General features: G+C 39.8%; 3 protein-coding genes across 5 annotated transcripts in view; 1 reads left to right on the forward strand and 2 right to left on the reverse strand.

Moving 5' to 3' along the window:
- Positions 1-406: 406 nt before the first annotated feature.
- LOC141760188 (PC-esterase domain-containing protein 1A-like) lies at positions 407-15,499 on the reverse strand. Of its 3 annotated transcripts, XM_074622779.1 has the most exons (14): positions 15,394-15,499; positions 14,156-14,257; positions 13,728-13,807; positions 12,593-12,825; positions 8,573-8,723; positions 7,482-7,734; positions 6,887-6,967; positions 6,671-6,751; positions 5,508-5,591; positions 3,250-3,384; positions 3,063-3,152; positions 1,821-1,958; positions 1,637-1,735; positions 407-895 (listed from the first exon to the last, which is right to left on the reverse strand). In XM_074622779.1, exons 2-14 carry the CDS (start codon positions 14,229-14,231, stop codon positions 771-773), a joined length of 1,626 nt encoding a protein of 541 aa, XP_074478880.1. In that variant the 5' UTR covers positions 14,232-14,257; positions 15,394-15,499; the 3' UTR covers positions 407-770. The 3 variants fall into 3 exon arrangements, with proteins under 3 accessions (XP_074478880.1, XP_074478881.1, XP_074478882.1); XM_074622780.1 differs by lacking the exons at positions 3,063-3,152; positions 3,250-3,384; XM_074622781.1 differs by lacking the exons at positions 1,821-1,958; positions 3,063-3,152.
- Positions 15,500-15,579: 80 nt separating this feature from the next.
- The window catches only part of LOC141760961 (bolA-like protein 2), a 246,952-nt gene continuing 237,545 nt past the window's right edge, over positions 15,580-24,986 (forward strand). The window contains exon 1 of the mRNA XM_074624085.1: positions 15,580-15,594. The gene's annotated coding sequence lies outside the window, so the exon portion shown is untranslated. The remainder of the gene's footprint in view (positions 15,595-24,986) is intronic.
- The window catches only part of adam19a (ADAM metallopeptidase domain 19a), a 169,445-nt gene continuing 165,556 nt past the window's right edge, over positions 21,098-24,986 (reverse strand). The window contains exon 23 of the mRNA XM_074624422.1: positions 21,098-21,972. Coding sequence (XP_074480523.1) covers positions 21,921-21,972 — 52 coding nt within the window. The 3' untranslated portion in view covers positions 21,098-21,920. The remainder of the gene's footprint in view (positions 21,973-24,986) is intronic.

Genomic DNA, 24,986 nt, shown 5'->3' on the forward strand with positions numbered 1-24,986 from the left:
GGTGAAGAAAGGTGACTGTTAAATGAGGAAGATACTGATAAAACAGCAGCGCCGAGTCTGTTTTCACACTGCGATCCGCTTGGTCTATGAGTCAGTGTGCTGTGACTCACTGTGGGCAGGAGCACGGGGCAGGCTCCGGTCACATTGTCTGCAGCTGAAAGCTGTATGGAACACAATTACTGTCATGAGCGGAAAACTAATGCAAAGATGGAAATCAGCTGTTGTCATTTTGACATTCAAAGAGAGTTTACGGAGTTCAGAAACGGCAAAAGAGGAACTTTTCTATATGCAACTTTTTCTTGTTGAGATCAAGGCATTAGATGAGGAGAGCATGAATCCGTCTGTACTGATGATAGGATTCATAGGGTTAGTAAGCGCTGAGTCTTTGCACTAAGGGAGGACAGACAGGAAGTAGAAAATAATTTTATTAACATTATTCTTGTGTTACAAACATCATGTAAAAATTCCATCATCTAAAATCTAGATTGGATTGGGGAACATGTACAACCACTGATCAGTGCATTAATGCAGGTATTGCATGTGTAACCGTGCTTCCAAACCAACCTCAGTTACTAATCTCACAAACATCCAGAAACAGCCGGCGACTTCAAATTCAAATTCACCTCCTTTCCCCTTATCGCCTTTATTTCCTAACAAGTTTTTCTGAGCACCAACAGTGTCTCGTCGCCTGTGGATATCACTCCGTTAATGTTGAATCCAGCGTCCCCGTGTTTCTGCTGTAATGGGTTTCCGTGTCGGCAGCTCACTATCTATACGTAGGGTGTCACCCGGGGAAAGTGAGACGGGTATGGGTGAGTCCTGAAGTTAGTCGTCCTCCTCCTCCTCATGCAGAGATCGTCTGCTTGGAAAAGAGGACGGAGCCTGAAACCTCCACCTGGACGGAGAAAAGACAGCAAAACTTTTTCAAAGAACTAGTATCCAAAAACATTAAAAAAAGACTATTAACGCAACTTGCAATTTTGAGATTGTACCAGGCTCAGTTTGAAAGCTAGAGTGAAGATACATGAAACTAAAAAAACCTAAGGAATCCATTAGTACCAACCATGTCATACTAGCTTGTTGAGAAGGAGGTTAAAAAACGCTCTGAACTTACGCTAAATTTTGGTGAGGAAAAACAGACATGGCCATTTTCAAAGGGGTCCCTTGACCTTTGACCTCAAGATATGTGAATGAAAATGGGTTCTATGGGTACCCACGAGTCTCCCCTTTACTGACATGCCCACTTTATGATAATCACATGCAAATACATGTTTTCAGTAAACAGATAAATGGGAGAAGGATTTGCTGAATAATGTGAAGGTGTCCGTGTCCTCTCCTCCTAATAAAAGAAGCACAGTGCTTCAGTAAAACTGCAACTGATACTATGCCCCCTGACACAGCTTGTCAGGGGGCAAATCTGTCAGCAACAGAAGAGAAGACAGTCACAACAATGCTGCTAAAAACTATTCGACACCATATGTTGGCTGTTAAGTGACTCTGGTGGTATTTTAGCTAATCAATGCAAAGCAAATACATGTTTTCAGTAAACAGATGAGGGAGAAGGGTTTGCTGAATAATGCGAAGGTGTCTGTGTTATCTCCTCTTATTAAAACTACTATAATTATAAGAGAGATACCTGCACTGAACATGGAGTCCATCTGTGAGCAGGTGTCTCTGACCTGAGGATAATCCTGTTGCTCCAGCCACAGGTTGTCAGGGGGCAAAGGGTTGTAATCTGTCAGCAACAGAAGAAGAGAAGACAGTCACAACAATGCTGCCAAAAACTCTTTGACTAGTGTTGATGACTGTGCTGTACCTACTTTGACCGCAGAGTCCCCAGTTTCCAGCAGCAGCAGCAGCAAAACCTCGACCTCGAGGAGGACGGACTCCAGCAGCAGCTGAATTCTGCGGCCTGTAGAGGTGGGGCTGCTGTAGGTAATGCATGAGTGGATCTACAGCTGGAACATACAGGAGAACAGGAGAACAAGGTTAGGTCTTATTAGAAATCAAAACAAAACCAAGAATGAAAACAGACTACAGTAAGCTCTACATTTTACTTTGTGTGTACCTTATTTGCAGCAGAGAGAGGAATGAGCTAGTTCAGTGGTTCTCAAAGTGTCCGGGGGGGAAAACGTGATGCAGAGTTAATGTTTTCACGTCAGGAACTTTTTCACGGCGGAACAAGTCGGCTATAGTAACGGTGTTCATTCAGACAGATAGTCTGTAGGTTTACAGAATGGACAGATAGTTGACAGGGACAGAAAGAAAAACAGACGATGCTTTGGAGACGAACAAGACAACGTGCTCAGCTGATGAAGTAGGGCTGCACCGAGTAGTTCAAAGCTTCATTCATAACAATGATATTCAAATTATTATTATTAATAACTTACAGAAACATGACCTTCCACCTTCTCTCCCTCCCCCTCTCAAACACACACATATAGCGAGCGACACAGCGCTCAGTCCGTCTCTGTAATTGTCTCAGTCATCAGTCTAAAAGTCAATTTATCGAAAAAAGATAGATGTAATTATTTCCAAAATTCAAAGCATGTATTTATCTAACAAACTATTCTTCTTCAGTCAATATTTGTTTGTGTCTAGCCTTTCAAAAACAATATTTTTACTGCTGTCAAAAACTGTACTCTCCCGCATGCACCTGTATTAACGGGGTGGTCTAGCAGTAATCTAGCTGCACCATAAATTACATTTATCTAACCATAATAAGACAAAATCTTATTTTACACATTTTTGAAGGTGATGACGTCATTAAATATGACGACAGACATTCGAGGGGGGTCCAGTTTGTTTTGTATCAAGTTCTGCTGAAATTTGTGCTGCACACTTCTATGCCACTTGTAATAAACTCTGTAGAAGTTTAATGGAGAAAGATGTACTACTGCTAATGTTGAACATTTATCAGGAGGACGTCAGACTTCCACGTTTAAAGGGAAGACGAAACACTGCCCAAATGTTTTCCGAGGTGACCTCCTGTGGAGGTGTTTCAACTTATTTTGTAATTCTCTCCTTAGTTAACGATGGATATGTGGCTGTTTCTCTGGTACCTGCACTGAACATGGAGTCCATCTGTGAGCAGGTGTCTCTGACCTGAAGATGCTCCGGCCACAGGTTGTCAGGGGGCAAAGGGTTATAATCTGTCAGCAGTAGAAGAAGAGAAGACAGTCACAACAATGCTGCCAAAAACTCTTTGACTACATGCAGGCAAAGTGTTGATGACGGTGCTGTTCCTACTCGGACTGCAGAGTCTCCAGTTTCCAGCAGCAGCAGCAAAACCTCGACCTCGAGGAGGACGGACTCCAGCAGCAACTGAATTCTGCTGCCTGTAGAGGTGGGGCTGCTGTAGGTAATGCATGAGTGGATCTATAGCTGGAGCATACAGGAGAACAAGGTTAGGTCTTATTAGAAATGTTATCATTCATCAATTACCTGGTTGTCATCAGAAACTCAGACCTCACTAGGAATAATTTCCAAAATTAAATGTCACAGGTCAAAGTATCCTTGAGCAAGATACTGAACCACAAATTGCTCCTGAAGGCTGTGCCATCGGTGTGTGAATGAGTGTATTTAGGTTAGATCCTGATGGGCAGGTTGGCATCTTGTATGGCAGCCTCTGCCATCAGTGTGTGAATGTGTGTGTGAATGGGTGAGTGCTGACATGTAGTGTAAAGTGCTTTGAGAGGTCGGAAGGCTAGAAAAAGCGCTATATAAATGCAAGTCCATTTACCATTACACATTAAAGCTGAAGTTTCAATCATGTTCCTTTGTGTCCTCAGCGCCGAAGGAAAACAACCAATCAGAGCCGAGGAGTCTCTGCAGCAGTTGTCAATCAACGCTCGCGAAACTCGAGAAACTATGATCAAACTGTCAAATTTACTTTTCTGAAAACATTTGAGGCGAGATATAGGCATTACAGTAACAGAATATTGATTCATATTTGATCAGCGCTGCCTAGTTTCACAAGCAGTGATAGACAGCTGTCCAGAGATTGCTCGGCTCTGATTGGCTGTTTTTGTTTGGGCGAGGTAGAAACTTGCAAATGCCAATATGAGCACTAGGAGGAGGCAGAGGAACATGATCTGTCTCGTGCACTACTGACACGATATAGTGAGTTTTATAAAAATATTCAAATTGACATTGATATTCAAAATCAGCAATATGAAAGCATTGGTAGGGTGTTCAAAAAAAGCAGAAGAGGAATTTATGAAAAGAAGAGAAAAGAATATATATAATTACTGCCTCGCGGTTGTACGCCTCCGCCAACCAGTCAAGTTGCAGTTTACCATCCATGTCTGTCCAAAATGTCTCTTCATCATTTTATCCTAATAGACATTTGTTTGAAATTGTCGTAATATGCAAATGATTTCTTGAGTTATGGCCAAAAACAGTGAGGTCACAGTGATCGAATCAGGTCATCCTTGAATCCAAGTGGACGTTTGTGCCAAATTTGAAAAAATTCACCGAAGCCATTCCTGAGATATCATGAGAATAGGACAGACGTGAGGTCACAGTGAACCTGACTTTTGACCACCAAAATGTAATCAGTTAATCCTCGAGTCCAGCTGGACATTTGTGCTAAATCTGAAGAAAATCCCTCCAGGTGGTCCCAAGATATCGCGTTCACAAGAATGGACCGGACAGACGGACGGACAGACAACCTGAAAACATACCGCCTGTCGCCGCCGCGGAGGCATAAAAATAAGGGCAGTTGAACCAGTCTCCCTCGAAATTCAAACAGCAGCTGAGCAAGCAGAGCATGACCCGGTTTATTACTCTCTCTGGCTGATTAAAAGCTTTTAGAACTCTCAAAAGGCTCTTTATGAGGCCATTGTGAATTGGCCAACAGGTGAAGGCTCTGAATGAGAGCTGAATAATGTACTGATGCAATCAATGGACCCTGACGAGTGGGCAGACGTGTCTGATTGCCAAGCACAGCTATGAAAAAAAACATAAAATGCTTGAAGAAAAACAGCAGACACAGGGCTTGTGGGAATTTTATAGGTAGCAGTATTGCCTTTCCGCGAGGGACTTGTTGATAAAAGTGCCTCGTGTTCCGAAAATATTGAATTCCTATATCACAAATGTTTGGAGATAATGAAAACGTGTAGTCGTGTTTAAGCTCCATTGAGCAATAATGTAAAAATTCTGTCCACGTGAAGTCAACCTGTTGTGGTGAAAGCCATCTGGAGACATTCAAGTCATTCTAATATAAAACAAATCAGCCGTTTTATTAGCATCAATCACAGAGCGGCTGCAGCAGATAAGAGCCTCGCACACTCCACACAGGGAGGGACACAAGTTCACTAGAGGGACTCAAACTGCCTTCTAAGCTCTAGCCTTTAGCCAGCGTCCCTCGACTGAGTGTAGGGACACTGGGTTACAACGAAAGTTTGTAGCTGCAAGTATGTGGAGGCAGGCAGAGGCCACAGTTCTGGAGAGAATAATAAAAAAAATGTGTGAATAGTGTGAAGAAGTGTTGATCAATCAATCACCTCTATAGTGGAGATCAGCCGTCTGTGCAGGTTGATTGGCGAGCCATGTCGGCGCCAGCGGGGGTCTGATGTTCACTGTTCTGTCTTCCATCCACATACAAGACAAAATCACAAGTCTTTACATTGCAATCAACAATATATATTTATTATTCATTGACTTATGTACACTAAGGATGTCAATCGATTTAAATATTTAATCGCGATTCATCTCAAATTAATCACATTTTTTATCAGTTCAAAATGTACCTTAAAGGGAGATTTTTTAATTATTTAATACTCTTAACATGGCAGTGGGCAAATATGCAAAATGTATGTATATATTTATTATTATAAATCAATTACCAACACAAAACAATGACAAATATTGTCCAGAAACCCTCACAGGTACTGCATTTAGCATAAAACAATATGCTCAAATTATAACAAGATCAATTGCGTACCAAAAATTAGTGGCGTTAAAACGAATTTGCGTTAAGGCGATAACTTTGAAAGCCTTAATGTACACATAGAAAAAAGCCCACATAAAGATATTTAAAAACCCACAAATGAGCCTTTTCATATCATAAATTGGAAATAAATTATCAAATGTTTCAATTATTAACTTCACATAATTACAGTTTTGAGAGCTCACACAAAACATTATGTAAGGTTAACAACTCTTCTTGTCCAAAAACAATACATGGTCCCAAAGTCTTTTCAAGCATAACCTGTTCTCTTTTTAACATACAAGTCATTTTCTATTGGAAGACTTAAGAAAATGTGCCTTGCTCATTGTTTAATACAGAGTCTATTAGTCTTTTTCCAAAACAGTGCAATCAGTCTTTTGCCATGCAGACAATCAGACCTCTATTATTCTTCCTTCCCCTTGTCATTATATTATTTAAATGGAATATTTCTACCGTTTTCTATTCATTTAATTTGACGTTTTTATCCCGACTTATCTGTTATCATCTCTGGCATGAACTACTAGGAATTGGCGAGAGCCTTGCAACCAATGTTGGGCATTTTCAAATTCTAACATGTAGTACGGCTTTAAACCGGAGCTCATGTGTATTTGATGTTACAGCAGGTACAAAGTAGTTACTGAACACATACCAACATATTGACAAAGAGTAACACGCGCACCCGGTACGACCACCGGAAGGACAGAGAGGGTTTGTTACCTGAATTTGGTGGAAACAGCTGAAGTCGGTCTGATCTGTGACTCTCCTGGTATGGGACTGGGCCACGTCTCTGGAGTGGTGCTGAGATAAAGACAGTATGAGAATAAGATGTATATATGAATATGTATACGCTGATTTCTGCAGTCTTCAGTTATTCTAACTGGCAGTCCTAACCTCTGCATGACTTACAATAAGAGAAACTTTGATTTTACCAACCTGAGTCCAGTATGGGTCTCAGACAAGGCCACTCAGGTCTGATATTTTGGTGCCCAAAGTCTCCTCTGTAATCCTGAAACTCTTAACATTCAAACAATTGTTCAATCAAATAGAGCAGCACCATAACGGTCTACTGTACTGTTCCTTTAAAATGCTGTGTTTTGCATTGATGATGTGTTGATGATAATCTCTTGACTCTTCTGTTTGTGTCTTCTTTCTTTTTCTAAATGTCATCATGCATCAAGTAAAACATGTTTTTTTTTTGCAGCACCTGGCATCTTCCTTTTTACATTTTTTTCTTTCATGTTGTGTGGGCTGCTTTTCCAGAAATAGGACATTGTCATCATTACCATTTTGTCAGTTGGGTGAAACGGATACAGGATTTTGAAGAATAAAAACAAATATCAGACACAGACACATGAAAACCTTCCACATAGTACACGGATGAAGCACATGTTGTGTGTCATTGGTTCCGTAAAAGGTCTTCCAATAGACGACCACTGTAGTATTGATCAGTTATACAGCACAGTAAATATGGAGTCAATAAACTATGCCATAACAGAGGTGATGCAGTCCACTGGACTGAACCACTGACCTTGTCCTGGAGGAGAGGGGGGGTCATCCAGGTGTACTCCCCACGCGTCAGCGGCGTGCTGCAGCAGCAGGCTGCTGACGCGTCGATGGGCCAGTGCGTCCCAGTGGACGCCGTCTGGCATGCGGTGCTGCAGGCTCAAGCGGAAGTGGAAGTGCAGGTCGAGGACGTCAAAGCCGTAGGCCTCCGCCAGCCGACCGCTGTAGAAGTTGGCCTCGATGACGTCATAACGCAGCGTGGCAGCGAGGTGGCTCACCTAGTGGTGATTCAATGATAGTAACAGGTGATTCAACCTACACCGGTTCAAGAACAATTTTACATTCGCTGTTCTAAACGCAATAATTCTATATTATCATTCCTTGTCTCTGCATATGACATATATTATTGAGACAATTCTTATATGGAGATTTGGTGACTCATTGGTCTCATATTTCTTGAGTAAGTTACATTTCATCAAAATCTTTCGCTTGACTCTTGACAATCAGAGGAGACTGTAACCTTCCTCACATTAATACATGAAACAAAAAGAGATTTCCATCATGTTTTCCATCATTTGAGCTCTTTCATTTTATGTAATCTCATTGTTCCCTCATCCTATGCAATGGTTTAATGGCACCTGACTGGAGAATTAGCTCCACCTGCTGTTTCTCTTGATGAACCAACTCCTGATATTCACAAAACAGTAGTGGATGGGAACATGCATTCATTCCTATTTTCTGGTGATTTGTATGTTTGTTATGTTTGTGTTCAGCATACAAAATAACAGTATTTATGAAAACATTAACAATTCTCATTCGGCAGCCAAGAAATCATTAATTCAGTCAAAGCCGGTGTGATCTAGAGAGAGCTGAGAGGAAGTTGCTTTGGTCTTTCCAGATCAAAAGGTTCAAGCCAATGTGAGAACGTGACAGAAAGGTGGGAATCTTTTGAGAAGCCAATCTCTTGCTATGCTTTATCTCTGCAGCGCTTCTAATTCAATCATGCCAATATGAAGCTGCTGGTTTTCCCTGCTCTCTGGATGAAGGTGCTAATAAATGAAATCAGCCGGTGTTGTAATTGGTTGGAATGAAAACCTGCGGCTGAGAGATACTCACTTCAGGCACCAAGAATCCACCCTTGATCTTCTTGCCAACCGGCATGGCCAGAACCCACAAGATGAGACACTTGCAGTGAACGATGGTTTTAATCTCGCCAAAGAACTTGTGGAGGTTCTCTTTGTACTGATCGAGAGACTCCAGGCCGTACCTGGCAACAAAAAAAAGAAAACCAGATAAGTGAAAACTAAGCTGCCATACCAAGTTTGGCATTATTAGAAATGTCTATTGTTTGTAAATTATATGTTAACTTCAATTTTTTGTCCCAATTGGGATTATCATTATATCACTGGCATTAAAGGGACTGTTTGTAACTTCTTACACGTATAAATCATTGCGGGTCGGTGTCCCATGCGCGCTCCCATGTGGCTACGCTGTTCAGACAAGACTCCAACACAAACTACATGGAAGCACCAAAACCACAAAGTTCTATCTAGTGAAGCCCGTCTTGCAAAACAGTGTTGACCGCGGTCGGAGGACGCGGGGGAGACCGTAGCTTTGGTCTCCAGGGCCGGAGTCTCTGCTGTACTCGGATACAGCAGAGACTCACACACTTCACTCACCGCGCTTGTTCTTACTCGCTCAGCTCGCTCCACTCATGTGCATGTGCGCAGACTACACACTGCAGAAGAGTAAGTTTAGCTCTGAGAATATCTAGTAAATGTATAGTGGACGTTTTTGCAGAAATAACTGCTGCAGCTCCTCCAGACCAACAGAGGTTTCCCGTGTCTTGTGAAGAAACGTTATCGTCTCCGACCGGGTGCCGGTGTCGCCCCTGTTCCCTCCGGCCGCGGTCGGGAGGCTGAGGCAGGAAAAGCCAACACTAGGATCAGCATTGATTCATGGAGAGACCTTCGTCTGGTCAGCTAACATTACTGCCAAGCAGGTGAAATATAGAGTGATATTGTGGTTTTAGCTGACGTGTGTCGCCTCACTGTTTTGATCGATGCTCGTTCATGTTTATGTAGAGCAAGCGTGAGCAACAGGACGCTGACTTTCGTTGACTTAACGGCCACAGGTGTTGCCGTTATCAAGCAATTTCTGATTCTTACAAACAGTCCCTTTAAATGGTCTTAAAATAACAATAATATCAGAAAAGCAGAATTTTTTACCTGATGATGGTGCCTTTTGAAAAAAGTTATTACAATTCACCCTGAGGGGAATTAGTTGGATAGCATTTCATGGCAATCCAGTTTTAATATTTCACTAAAAGCCTAAAAACTTCAGTATGAACCTCATGGTGGAGCCGGAAGAAACGTCAGAGGATTCATTATCTTGGGATCAATCCATCCAATACTTGAGATATTTCAGTCTGGACTTAAGTGGTGGACTGACAAAAGATCTCTGACAGTTGACAAATTTATAGCATGTAACGGTATCTCACGGTGCCTTAAGAGTACGGTGAGTCAGGTTCTCCAATACCAACGGTATATCTATTGCCAGTGCCATCAACGATGACTAAATGAAAATAACACTGATAGATAAATGAAATGAAAGAACAGACATGAAGCAGCAATAAAATAGCTATAAATGCTCTAAATAAATCTGTGATTGGTAGAGAAACTGTCCTTTTCAATGTTCTGGCTGAATATTATAAGACGAGTAAAACGAACATGCATAATATTAGCCAACTCTGGCAGCTGTGGGAGGAAAACAATTTGACTCTCTGGCTTTCCCTGAATGAGCCAAGATGCACATGGAGGGGGAAGATAAGAGAAGAGGGAAAGGAAAGGGAGCTGGCTTTTAGCTGAGGAAAAACAGTGGGCAGAAGAGTTCTCTTGATTCATTCACCTGTCACTGACGGGCAGAAATATCAATCCATCATACTCAGTTTAGTAGTCCAATTCCTTGTGAATAGAACTGTTGTTATCTGGGGCAGAATTCCTTGTACATGTCATATATTATATATTGTGCTGGTATTTAAAGGGGAAAGTCACTGATTCAGTCTGTTTCCAGGTGTTGGGGAGCACTACTGTATACGTGAACAAGTTGTATAAAACCTTTAATGCAACGTTTTCCCTTGGAGGGCCAAAACTGGAAACTTTTGGTCAGCCACGGGCCAAAATCATAGAAATGTGAGACCATTAAGCCAAATTTCAAGTGTCATAGCAAAGGGTCTCAATACTTAATGTGATATTTACATTTTTTTCTTTGGCATAAATTTTCAAAAATTTTGAAAACCCATTTTTGCTTTGTCATTATGGAATATTTAGCATAAGGCTGCAACATAAAATGTAAAACTAGGATTACCGTCTTGTGGTTGTATGCCTCCGTCAAGCAGTCAAGTTGCAGTTTAAATCCATGTCTGTCCAAAATGTCATCACTTCATCATTTTATCCTGTTAGACATGTGTGTGAAATGGTCATAATTAGCATATGAATTCTTGAGTTATGGCCAAAAACACGTTTTGTGAGGTCACCTTTGACCTTTGACCGCTAAATTCTAATCAATTCATCTTTGAGGTCAAGTGGATGTTTGTGTCAGATGTAATGAAATTCCCTCAAGGCATTCCTGAGATATCACGTTAACAAGAATGGGATGAAGGTGAGGTCACAGTAACCTTGACCTTTGACCTCAAATCGAATCAGTTCATCCTTGAGTGCTGGTGGACGTTTATGCCAAATCTGGAGAAATTCCCTCCAGGCGTTCCGGAGATATCGCGTTCACAAGAACGGTACGGACAGACAACCCAGAGTGAAGGGTCCTGAATACTGTCTGGATGTAGTTCAATATTTCCTCCTCTTAGGCAGAAGAGGAAATCTTCTTGAGCTGCCACTTGATTTTTCTCTGGTGGCAGCTGCTTCCATTCAGTGTACATGTAGCTCCGTACATAATTAATCACACACTCCTTTCCCTCTCACTCCGACTGAGCCCGAACAAGGCTCAACTTTAATGAAATTCACACCAAACAAATGAGTGGAGGACCAGCATGTGCAGTTGCAGACCGGCGTTCCGGCAAGCGAGAAAAAATAATCTTGTTTCATCACGATTACTTATGAAACATACCTCTCAAGAGATCAGTCATTTTCAATGCAAGACACTGTGCAGAAGATATCTTTTAGTCTGCAGAAATGAGTTTGTACGGAGGCTGAAGCAGTCAGACACGTTTTAAGAGTTTGCCTGCAGCAAAAAGAAATGCAATTTAACACTGCTTTGCCTATTGGTGGTACATAACCTGGGAGCACAGAAGTTACAGCATTTTCAAAATCATTTTGCAAAAAAAAATTACCAAAAATGAACGGCAGAAAGATTCATTAAACTAGAGAAGCAGCGATTGCATTTCCAATTATTGCCAAATACGAATTCTTTCGAAGAAATATAATTGACTGTATACACAACATTGCGATTTATGTATACTTTTTAACACTAAACCATGGGAAAAAGTTGAATCATACACTTCTAGGGACTTTTACTTTTGAAAATATCTAAATTAATACAGAGAAACGTATGCTCTATGTTGTTATTTTTAAACGCTACAACAATGCGGTGAAGCGTAGAGAAAGCAAGAGAAAGGGAGAGACCGAATATAGCGCAAAATTCATAACAGGTGTTCCATAACTGCATATCGTTCGGTTATCGTGGAAGTAACAGTAAATAGAAATACTGACATATCATATCCGTAACATTATTTACGTTGTGTTGTTCTGTAAGGCAGCGGCTACTGTGCCATTAAATATCAATTCATTTTGCCGAAAAGCGACTAGTTTGCAGGTGAAAGACTGGCTGAAAGGCTGTATGACTTCAGCCATTTGGACATGTATAGCTGTGTGGGCCCTGGACAAGACACTGAATGTTGTCTGCGAACACCAGTCCAAAACCGCTCACAGCATCCACCGGAAGAGGTCAAAGGTCCTTGACCAGGAGTCAGTGGACGACGAGAGAAAGATCAAGGAGGACATTCACATCTGACACCAGAGATCATCTTTGAACAGCGACAGAGGACCATCTCCCTCCATATATAACCACCTGTTGTCACCTGACTGAAGGTGCAATATACAAAGTGCATGAACGCTTCATTACCTGGTGATGTCCCACACACAGGAGCCGATGATGACGACATCAGGTTTGGGTCCTCCCCTCAAGTCTTCCAGGATGCTCTCCATGTACGGCGAATAGATCCGTGTCAGGAAGTAGAAACGCAGCAGGAGGTGGTCGGAGCGGTACTGTCGGACCTCTTTGTACTCGGTGCCGTTCGTCATGGGACCTAATCGACCTCCCTCCACCAGGATGTCCTGCTCAAAGGAGTATTCCCCCTGCACCACACAAAGGGAGACATTAAATGCCAGTGACCGAGCACAGGAAAGCAGTGTTTCTTCTTTTTTAATGGGAAAAATATTCAATAACTTTACTTTTATAAAGTGTAGTGCCACCAAAATGTCACATTCTGGTTATACTACAATGCTTATTTTGGAAAAATGTGATTTTGTATAATTCTGGTTTAACTTTATTGGGAAAAATATTCAATAACGTCACTGTTATAAAGTGTAGTACCACCAAAATTATGCAAAAATCACTAACTAAATGTTGTAGTACAACCATGAGGAGGTCATTGATGTGTAAAGTAATTTTGATGGTACTACACTGTATGATACTGAAGTTATTGAATATCTTTGTAGACGGTCCCTGACCGCTCGTCTCACAGCCGGCTGCATAGAGACCAATGTTATGTGTCCAGCTCGGAGGACGGCTCGTTGTCCACCTTACTACGGTTAGAAAGAGACGTTGTTTGTGTTTTAACAACGTCTCGGTTATGTGTTATTGATCCGGGAAGTTTGAATCTGTCAATATCTTTCCAACTTTACCGAAGTCAACGACTTGACTGTCAGGAATGATTGGAGGAAGTGCACTATGAGGTAACTTACTAACTTACTAGAACGACTTACTAACGTGAGGTAACACCTCAAGATGATCCCCACTGCGAGGACGGATTATCCTTTGTGTCGTTTGCCACAATATCACTGTGCACTTCGTACTATTAGAGCCTGTTCTGACAGCTTTCGTTTCTTTGACAGACAATTTATTTCCAATTGATAAAGACGGAGTGAGGAATGGAAGTCAGACTGAGTCGAGGTCTTGGAAGTCGACAAAAACAAGTGCGACTATAGGTGTGTTAGTGCTGTTTCGTGTGAATGGAAAAGCTTGTGGAAAGATTTACTTTGGACTTGAGCTGAGGCAGAGTCAAGTACTGATCCCTCTGAAGCAGCAGAACCAGGTCTTTGTACATGGAGCGCTGCACTGAAATCAAAAGACAAAAGCAACAGGGTTTTACTCACATCAAGTAGTAGAAAAACCTCAAAGATTTAAATCAATTATGATGAAAAGTAAGAACTTGAAAAGGAACAGAGCAGTGGGGAATTTTAAGGGCGTAGATAGCTGCTAAGATGTGAAGCTCTTATACAACTCTTATAAGATTCTGTGTCTGGTAAATACTGAACATGGGGTGTTGAAGCCGAGCTGCCACCTTCTCTCTTCTTGATGAATTTAATCCTAAATATTTCAGGACACATTTTACAAATGAGGCAAACTGGAGTACAGTTAACAGTGAGACAGTTCAATATCAAATGTCTTGTTCATGTGTCTCACCTGAGCCACCAAGAACCACCACGAACTTGTTGTGCAGAAGCTGCCTGGCTTGACTCTGCATTACAAATGTCCTCATGGCTGCACCGGGGTCTGTTTACAGGACTGATGATAAGGAGTGGGAAGAGAAGAGAGGAGAGGGGGTCATAACAGATTTAATATCATTTTAACATTTTACTGTCTACATTCTCTAACTCTTCTTTCATAGAGCATTTGACATGAGGTGGCTTCTTGTGTGTCTGGCTTGAATTGGTTCTAAACACTGTTAAAAAATGATGTGTATTAAAAAACACACCTCACCTGAAACCTGTCTTGTTTGTTAGGATATATGCTTATTGATAATTCACCAAGCAGCACTTCTATTTAAAACAATCAAATTATATATATGTGCTACAGATTACTGACCCAAAAGTTCAAAAACGTTAGCCTACACCTAGGCTTCTCAAATCTGGACTAGATTAACATTATCCCAGAGAAGTCAGAGACACTTAGAACACACTTTCAGATTTGTGAAAACTTTATTCTATTTAAGAAAATACAAAAAAGGGAAAATTTCACTGCTTTTTTTTCACATCTAGACCACATTGTACCAGGTCTCTCACAAAAAAACACTAGCTACACTTAGACTTGTCAAATCTCACACACACACTTTTTTTTTTTTTTTTTTAAATATTAACTGTATTGTTCTAATTGTTTGTTATCACTATTATTTAGTCACAATATTTTTTATATTAATCTTGTTTCTGGGTGGAGGCTGTTATGTTGTGTAGTCTTAAATTGTGCATAATAAAAAATAAATAAATAAATCTGGACTAATGTTAGATTACCCCAGAGGAGCCAGGGACTGTTTAAGACACTTTCATATTTGTGAAACCTTAATTCTATTCGTGTAAATGCAAAAAAAAAAAGTGAGATTTCTTTATATTTATATATTTATTATTTTTTGTTATGTTGTGAAGTCTTAAATTGTGCAAAATAAAAAATAAATAAAAAATAAATAAAAAATAAATAAATAAATCTAATTAGCTAAGTAAGTAATGCTACCATGCTACCATGCATGCAACATGTGGTTGAGTGTAAATAGCAGATTATTTGCCACTCAGGTAAACATATGACCACGACCCTTTTCAACCTTGTCAACACGTTACTTAAAGGCTACATTTGCAAGTGACAACTGGAGCCAAACTTGCAGACATTATAGCCCCAGGTAGTTTAGGTTATAAGTGGTAAAACCTCCTTACCGTCCTGGAGGTAGAAGGTGTGCCTGCTGCTGGCTCCTCCATGCTGTTTCATGGTCTAGAAGGTAACCAGCTAATTGGTGGAAACTCTCGCGAGATTTTGTGCAAGATCATATTTTGCAATTTGAGGGTTACCTTCTAGACACAACCCTGTTTCCTGCAGACAGGAAGCAACATTACCTGATAAAATTAGCATCATCACAGGTTAATACTGAGGTCCCGCCTTTCACCTGAACAATTTGACCAAACACCAAAAATAAAGTATATTTTTTTAAATTATTTGAATTCTTTTTTTTTTTTTTTTTAACATTTCATATATTCCATTAAAGGTCCCATATCGTGGTCATTTTCAGGTTCATACTTGTATTTTGTGATTCTACAAGTACATGTTAACATGCTTTAAAGGGACTGTTTGTAACTTCTTACATGTATAAATCACCCGGGTTGGTGTCCCATGCGCGCTTGCATATGCACGCTTGCATATGCACGCTTGCATATGCACGCTTGCATATGCACGCTTGCATATGCACGCTTGCATGAGACCGTAGCTTTGGTCTCCAGGGCCGGAGTCTCTGCTCCTCTGCCTGCCTACTTGCCTTCACTCAGCTCGCTCCACATCACGTGCATGCGCGCACATTACACACTGCAGAAGAGTTAGTTTAGCTCTGAGAATATCTAGTGAATGTACACTGGACGTTTGTGCAGAAATAAATGCTGCAGCTCCTCCAGATGAGAGTGGTATCAATCTTCTCATCTAACACTATAGGCAAGAAAGTGTGACCTGCCCAACTGGGGGATAAGGCACTTCTAAACCACACCTTAACCTGGGTCCACCCAAGACTAACCTCTATATAGCCTACAGGTCAATATAAGTGAAAGAAAATTAGACAGAGAAGTGGCTTCAGGGTGCAGTTGTACAAAAATCGAATAAAAAGGTTAAAATGCACTTTATTGTTATGAAATATTGAAATGCAAAAGCAGGTAAAATAGATTAAAAGAAATAGCAACATTATAGTGATCCTAAAATGTCATGCTGGTTCTGGGCGACAGGGAGGTAAGAAAAATTATTCCTGATTCTAACAGAACTACAACAAAAGGGTATACTTAGCAATCAGACTGATTGTTGAAGGGCTAGCATTTATCCAATTCTGCTCCGCCATGTGTTCCCCCTAAACCATGCACACACACACACACACACACACACACACACACAAACAAACTATCACCGCAAACAAACAAGTGTTGTGTAATCCACATGCAGGTGCACAGCAAACCAAACGTCCCCAACAGTGCAGCCCAATTATCAACACTACATAGATCAAGACAAGACACAAGTCTTTCCCTGGGTCAGTCCATCACCTGCCACCTTTTCAGCTGATTTATTGGCATTATTACTTGGAACCAGATTTTTTTATCTGGCTTTTTCATTTGTCTGTTACTACAGAGATGAGTTCTTGCCGGTCCCACCGGTTTAACTAACTTGCTTGATGTTCTCTGACTGCATGCTGCAGCTTCGTGCGTGCCTGTGTGAGTTCAGCACATTAGCTAAATGAGGCATCTAAAGCCACTACGCTCTGATGTGTCAGTTCAGCTCAGCCTTTGGGTAAGACTGCTCAGTGGGGTCTATACGGACTCGCAGCGAAGGAGATGAAAAAGTCTGTAGCAGTTGGTTTTGTCTTTAGTCTCATAGCTCAGAATCAGAGGGATCGTGGGTTTCAAAAGGACTTTCTGTTTTGATATTGTCGGCGTTCTCGGCTCGCGGCAGGTTGTTAACTGAACTTGTTTTTTATCTGCACAAAAGCACCACGAGTCAACCTTGAGTCAGCTTAGTCAATGAGGGATTACACCTTTAACACTATGTATGCAAGGGTTATACTCCGACATACCAAAAGGTGATATCAAAGAGCACAAAGCTTTCTCACAACATGATGGAGCAGAGACTGAATAATGTTAAATTTACGGTGTTGCTGAAGGGCCAGCTGGTCTACTTGATGGCGTGTGGATGACATGAGGTCCCCCTGCTTATTCTTGACATTTACAGGCCAGATTGCCATGAAATGCGCTCCACGCTCCACAGGTGATGAAGGCTTTTGATGACCCCTGCACAATATTTCATCTTGTGCAATTATCAAACAGATCTGCTCAGAAAATATAAAAATCATATATCCATGACATTTACACAAAGTTGGGTTTTTTTTACCAACAGCTGGCTGTAGCCTTATATTTAAAGGTAAAGACATGAGAGAGGTATTCATCTTCTCATCTAACTGTTGGCAAGAAAGTGAATAAGCGTATTCCCCCAAAATATTAAACTACAGTTTTAACAAACAGCATTCCCCACAAGTCCAAGACTGTTGGGAGCAGCGATTACAGCTTAAAAAGTAAGAAGAGAGCACTGGATAACGATGTTTAATATATGCAGTGCCACGCTTGATGGGAATTTTTTGTCGTTTTTATTAGCAGTGGGATGCTATGAGCAACTTGGGGTTCGGTGTCCTATTCAAGGACACTTTGACATGCAGACAGTAGGGACCTGGGATTAAACTGACAACCTTGTGGTCAAAGGATGAACCCGTTCTATCCACTGAGCTACAGGCGTTCAGAATGAATTGGAAGTAATGTCAAATCATGGAGGACGGATCCTGCCAAAATAAAAAATAAATGAATAAATAAATGATTCAATAAATAAATATATATAAATATGTCATTAAATGTAGCAAAAATAATATTAAAAATGAATGTAGCCATTAATTAATATATAAAATATGACATAAATTGGTATTTCTGTTTTAATTAGCTTTTTTATTTTATTTATCATCTTGTATTAAGTACTTTAATTATTTACTCTTCTGTTTAATTTTCCCTTTTATTTATTTATTTTTATTCATTTTTAAATATATTTATATATGTTTGCATTTATTTTCTATTTATTTCATATTTATTTTTAAATGTATGAGAAATACAAACATTTAAAAATAAATATGAAATGAATAAAAAATAAATAAATACATTTAGAAAATATTAAAAATAATACATAAATAACTAAAATTGAAAATTAAACAGAAGAGTAAATAAATAAGGGAATTAATACAAAGATAATTAAATAAAGAAGCAAATTAAAACCGAAATATCAATTTATGTCACATTTTATCAATTAAATAATGACTACTTTATTTTTAATATTATTTTTGCTACATTTAATGACATATTTATTTATTTATTGAGTCATTTATTTGTTTATTCATTTATTTTTAATTTTGACAGGTTCCGTCCTCCATAGCACTAAACCTCAGGATGCTGGCTTGAAGAAGCCGGCACGAAGAGCCTATCAGAACAGCAGCTCGCTTGTATATGACGTTAGGACTTGAGCTCTCTGCTGCTGTTATCCTGAATGGACTGACAGAACTTAAGAGGCAACAAAACCTGACTGGCTTCTGTTTTTATAAACTCTTCACTTCATTGATGTGGCTCACCAACTCGCCTGAGGGAAGACATCAACATATTTATCCACCTCCCTCAGGCCTGTGGCTGCACAGAGCTTGATTTATAGACAGAGGTCCTGGAAAAACTCTGCTCTTTTCATTTAGATCACGTCTTCTGTCTGGGGCAGAATTCACCCCACAGGTTTGGTTGGGCGCCGGGCGCCCTGGTAATGGGCTGGGAAAACGTCTACATCGATATATATCTCCCCACGAGGCCATTCCTCCTCGCTGTCCGATAGCGTTCCACTCGAACCGTGGACTCTCCAAATGTATTAGTCTCCAGGGAGAGAGAGCTGCCTCTCTGATATCTCATTTCCAACTGAGTGGAATCCATTAAGGTTAGGTGGGAGTGGAGACTCTCTGTGATGTAAAGCCTTCATACTTGCTCATCAGCCTGAAACTATAAGATCATCATGACACCACTGGGAGACAAAGTAAGTTGGATTCCAACACGCACAGAGGGAGAGAGACTTCATTCTCTGCTCAGGTAGACATTACTCCTCTATATCTTTACATAGACAATAGTTGTTGATGATATATTAATGCTGTGAATTTTAGAGAACCTTTAAGTCTTATTCATCCCACTTCATAATTGTATTCTTCATTGTACGGCTGTATAACTCGTGAGGCATTAGGCTGGAATAAGGAGAAACAGTTCTTCAACCACAGGACGGGGGTTCAAACCTTCCACTGGTGCCCTTGAGCAAGACACTGACAGCCTACAGCTCCTCAGACCTCCTACCAACAGGACAAGTAAAACCTTTTCATTGAGAAAACAGGTGCACTTTTACGACACTGAGTTGATGCTCGGCATCAAAAAACAGCAATGTCTGTAATTGCCAAATACAAAGTCAGGAAAAAGGCAACACTCCAGAGGTCAGAGGTTAAACACAGCAAAACAATCACAACATGTGTTGATCTTTTGGGACAAGTAAAATCTTTTTCCTGCAGGAAACCTTTAAAAATCATGATAACATCTCACCTTGAATCAGTGAAGTACAGGTGTACTCCCGTCCATATTTAAGCTAGAGAGGGCAGCAGAACACTGCTTTCCAGCCCGGTGTTAAAGTTAATCTTTTAGTATATGGAGTTGTGAGTTTGGCTAAGAACAAGTAGCAAAAAATGGTTCACAGGAAATAGAGACTCGTTGTAATGAACCCATTGTCCAGTGCAGAGAATGACTATGTTCCAGTAAAAGGTTTAAATACTCGGCACAGTGCTCTGCACTCATACATCCTCTCAACTTCTGATCTGCGTCACTCCAGTGATCCTTTAATTTAGCACTTCACATACATAAAGTTGGAGGACTCGGAAAATACAGATTTCAAAAAAGAATTGTCAAAATCAAAGCGGCAGAGACGGAGATTTCCTGACTTTTAGTCGATAGTTATGGAGGATGGAACCTAACAAAATAAAACATTAATGAATAAATGCTTAAATAACTCGATAAATAAATAAATAAATGTAGTTAACATAATATTAAAAATAAATGTAGCCATTAATTAATTGATCATAAATTGCTATTTCTGTTTTAATTTGCTTCTTTATTTATTTATCTTTGTATTAATTCCCTTATTTATTTACTCTTTGGTTTAATTTTCCCTTTTATTTAATTATGTATTAATTTTTAAATGTATTAATTTACTTTTGCATTTATTTTTATTTATTTATTTTTGCATTTATTTTCTATTGTCAAATTTATTTATTAATTGAGTAATTTATTTATTTTGCATTTATATTTTATTTTGCCAGGTTCCGTCCTCCATAGCTAGTATGGGTCAAGCTCCAAAAACACTGGATCCTACATTTCCCATAATGCAAAGAATAGTATAGATTTTAAAAAAATGTCTGTGCTTTATAAACACCTACGTTTCAAACTCCATGCCTGCAGTTTATAACATGGCGTTTCAGTTATAAATTTGCATTCTTCAAGCTCAAGCCGAGTTAACCCTAATGACATCACGATGACATCATGAGGGTTATTTTCTCAGACTTAAAAAAGCTCCTCAGAGCTACAGAAGACAAGATACAACTGCTCTCACAAGCTGAGTAATGATCCTAAAGTCTAAATGACCGACTCAATTTCACAAGTCGAGACATTATCTGACTCGCAGTAGCTCATTCATACTGTATGCACACATCCACAGGCTGCCAGCACATCATTGCATATATACATTTCCATTAAATATTGTTGAAAAAAAAAAGACAGAATGAAAGAAACTTGATGATAGTTTTGTAAAAATATTTTATGTAACAATTCAAAAGTCATAAGACACAGCAAAAGACATTCAAATCAACATGAGCGACCGGGGTGTGTCCTGCAAGTCCCAAGCATCCGTCAAATCCTCCACCATGTAAACAGTGTGTAGAAGAGAAGCTGCTGTGTGATTGGCTCTCCTTCCTCCTGATAGGCCACTGTATCTCCAAATTGGTATTTTAGACATTCCTCATACAATACAATAAATTATAAAAACCTAAAAATATGGAGGAGTTGACTTGCGGTAAACTTTAACGTGACGTAAGACGATTTTCAAGCGTTCGGGGACACACCCCAGGTATGAAGAGACCTCTTTGGCACATGACATAAATCATAAAACGTGACATTAAACAAACTGTAAACAAAACAACGGTCATTACAAAAATGCATTTTCTTATACACAGACAGCATTAACAGATTAAAAAACAAACAATAATCCTAAAAAAATTTGGCAAATGTGACCGTCCCCCAGCGATAACACTTGTCTCAGTCTGCAAGGCCTCCGTGCAAAACCGCGTCGTCGTCGGGGTTAATGTTAGCGCGCTGGGGCGGAGGAGGTGGAGGGTGGAGAGGGGTCAAAATTGAGAAAAGAAGAGGGCGGGGTTAAGGTTTCATTTTGAAGTCTGAACTTGTAAGAGTTCTGCTTGTTCTTTCGTGTCTCAGGTTTTAACTTTGTGTTTGCCCTCCTCTGGTATGTGCGACAGCTCTGTGGTTTACCGGCCAAAGTCTCTTTAGTGCAAATAGGCTGTCAGCTGCTGCCTCCTCCGAGGGCCGAGGGGGGGAGGAGAAGGTCATTTTCGTGGCGGAGGCGAGGCTGTGTTTGGTTTGGCACCTGGGACCGGTCTGGAAGGAGGACAAAAAGAAGAGATTCTAGTTTAATGTCAAACTCATTCAGCACACTGACTTTCTGCTATTTTAGAATAAGGTAAGAACAAGAACTAGTCTGATATCTCGCTTCTTCCTCGGAGCCATAGAGCTCCATTAAAAACACATCAGTGAGCAACACTGGGTGACATGTTCCTTCATCACCATGAACACACACACTGTAGTTTATTCTGACTCAATCCCACACACACCGTCCAAACTCACACTAATTCATAACGTACTCAAAATGACAAGAAACTTAACTAAGATGGTGAAAGTGGTGTTTTGTCTCCCATCTCTTGTTTTGTTAGGAAGGGAGGGGCATTTTTGCCTTTATTAGACAGGACAGTATGGAGGTAGACAGGAAACAAGGGAAGAGAGTATGACATGCAACACAGGCCCTCTGCTAGAAAGGAACCGTGGACGTTGTGGGTATGTGGTATGTGACATACAAAGTAAAAAAAACAAAAAACTTGGTAACATTTTATAATAACCAGCATTTATAAATGGTAAATTTATACTTAATTAAACTTTGTTAAAAGTTATTTTACTGTTAACAAACAACAAATTTATAATTAATAATGTTTACTAATGCGTACTATTAGCAATGCTATAATTGATGTTATTTTAACAGTTTATTGTTGCACACATTATTACATTTTATATACTGTATATATATAAGTGTTTGTTAATGATTGCAAAATAATTTTTAAACCTTAAAAAAATAGTTTGTAAAACATCGTTTTGTTTCAATTTACAATGTTAATCACGTGTTTAAAACTGCAACCGTAATGCAGGAGAATTTTTTTTTATGGTTATGCAGTTTAGTTTTATGGGAATGTAATTTTGTGGGAGACAGGGTTGATATAAACGGCTCATTCTAAGGTAACAAAAAAAAAATAATTCTTATTATCAAATGATTATATACTAAAGAAAACATACTTATTAATATTATATTCCATTTCTGCCAATAGATCCACTACACAGTGTTCCTTTAAAGGGCCAGTGTGAGGTTTGTTGACAATAAGGAAATATAGAATAAAAGAAATAATAAAATAAAACAACATCTTTGATGAGATTACCTACAAGTATACATGCATGTATAAATGTTTTTTTATTGCAGACAACAGAACAGGATGGGAGTGCTGTTTCACGGACTAATGAGAATAAAGTCATGCAGGAATGTCCTGTTATAAAACTAGTCATTATCATAAGAACAGATACCATCAGTGAGTGAGCTCCAAAGCTTGTTCTATTGATTTCTATGCACAGTTGAACCCTACTCTTAAACACTAAGACATCTTTCTGAGGAGAGGAACCATAAAACCTGAAGAACTATCATCTCCTAGAGGTTTCCCTGCCTCACTTTTACTACATTTACACAAAAACGGCGTGGAATAAAAAGCATGACTCTGCATCTGAAGAAAAGTACGAGCCTTCAGACTGAAGGCCTGTAAAAAATGAAAATGTATTGCTGATGAAGATCTGAATCAATGCATTGCATGGTTTGTAAACGTGGAGCGTTTATGTGCCCACACTCACCTCGAACAGAAAACAGCATGAAATGAAAAGATGGGATTATTGTGAGGCGGTATTTCTCACAGATAAAGCGGGGGGCCTTCATAGTACTTCTATAGGTGGATCATAAAACACCATTCAAACAAGCCTGGACTTCAAGGATACGTACAAAAAGAACTCCAAGCATCAGCTGCGTTATGAACATAACATATACTTTAGCAAGTTTGAAGAGAAGTAACATTCTCCCTGAAGTCAAGTTAAAGTCACAGTAGTGTTGAGTAGAACATATAATACAGGCAGTAGAGCTGTAAAGCCTGTTGTTCAATACAGTCCAGCTGCACTGAGTGGACGGAGATAATGCTGTTGGCTTACACTGCTACAGACATTCAGTGCACAAGCTGTGTGTGCGCTTCAAAATCAACAACAGTCAGGTTAGGATGAAATAATCAATACAGAAATGAATGAAGCAAAAAGAATGAATGATTCAAATCACGACAGTAAATCAGTTCTTCAAGTTCAGGTTGTTGGCGTAAGAGTGGTGAATGGATGTGCATTTATATTAGTGCTGTCAATTGCAATTTAATCACATTTTTTATCTGTTAAAAATGTACCTTAAAGGGAGATTTGTCAAGTATTTAATACTCTTATTAACACGAGAGTGGGTAAATATGCTGCTTTATGCAAATGTATGTATATATTTATTATAGGAAATCAATTAACAACACAACACAATGACAGATATTGTCCAGAAACCCTCACAGGTACTGCATTTAGCATAAGAATATGCTCAAACCATAACGTGGCAAACTGCAGCCCAACAGGCAACAACAGCTGTCAGTGTGTCAGTGTACTGACTTGACTATGACTTGACTGACGTCACCTGGTAAATGGTTGCGTGTGAGAGGCTGAATGGGACAGCACTTTGCAGCAACATATCACGTTACCGTGACGACGCCAATTGTAGGTTTTTATTTTACGTTTCCTTCCAGGCTGTTGCCTCACGAGATTAGAGGCAACTGTCAAAAAATCTATTTACTTGTTCTGTCAAACTTGATTAAGCAAAAGTAAAACAACTGTTTGATGAATAAACCAGGTGTGTGATGAGGTCTAATGCTGCGTTCCTCTGATCTCATGTGTTTTTATGTTCCATCTTAAATTCCTAATTTGAATGTCTCTGTGTCAATTTTAATATGCCTGGCTGAACACCCGTGTGCCATCATCATGTTTATGATTATTTTTTTTTCTTTACGCCTCTGGGCTTCCCCTGGTAACCGTGGTAACCCTGGGTGGAACGCGCCTCAAAGTATGTGAGTCTGTGAGTCTGTGAGCGAGGACGTTGGGATTGGGGTCGCTGAGAATATTCTGCTTCAGGGAAGCACAGAATATTCTCAGGGACCTTTCTCATCCCCGGACATTCTCTCTTTGAACTGCTGCCCTCAGGCAGACGTTTTAGGACATCGAAAGCACGGACAAAC

This window comes from Sebastes fasciatus, chromosome 22 (genome assembly GCF_043250625.1).
Source record: "Sebastes fasciatus isolate fSebFas1 chromosome 22, fSebFas1.pri, whole genome shotgun sequence".
NCBI classification, from domain to species: domain Eukaryota; kingdom Metazoa; phylum Chordata; class Actinopteri; order Perciformes; family Sebastidae; genus Sebastes; species Sebastes fasciatus.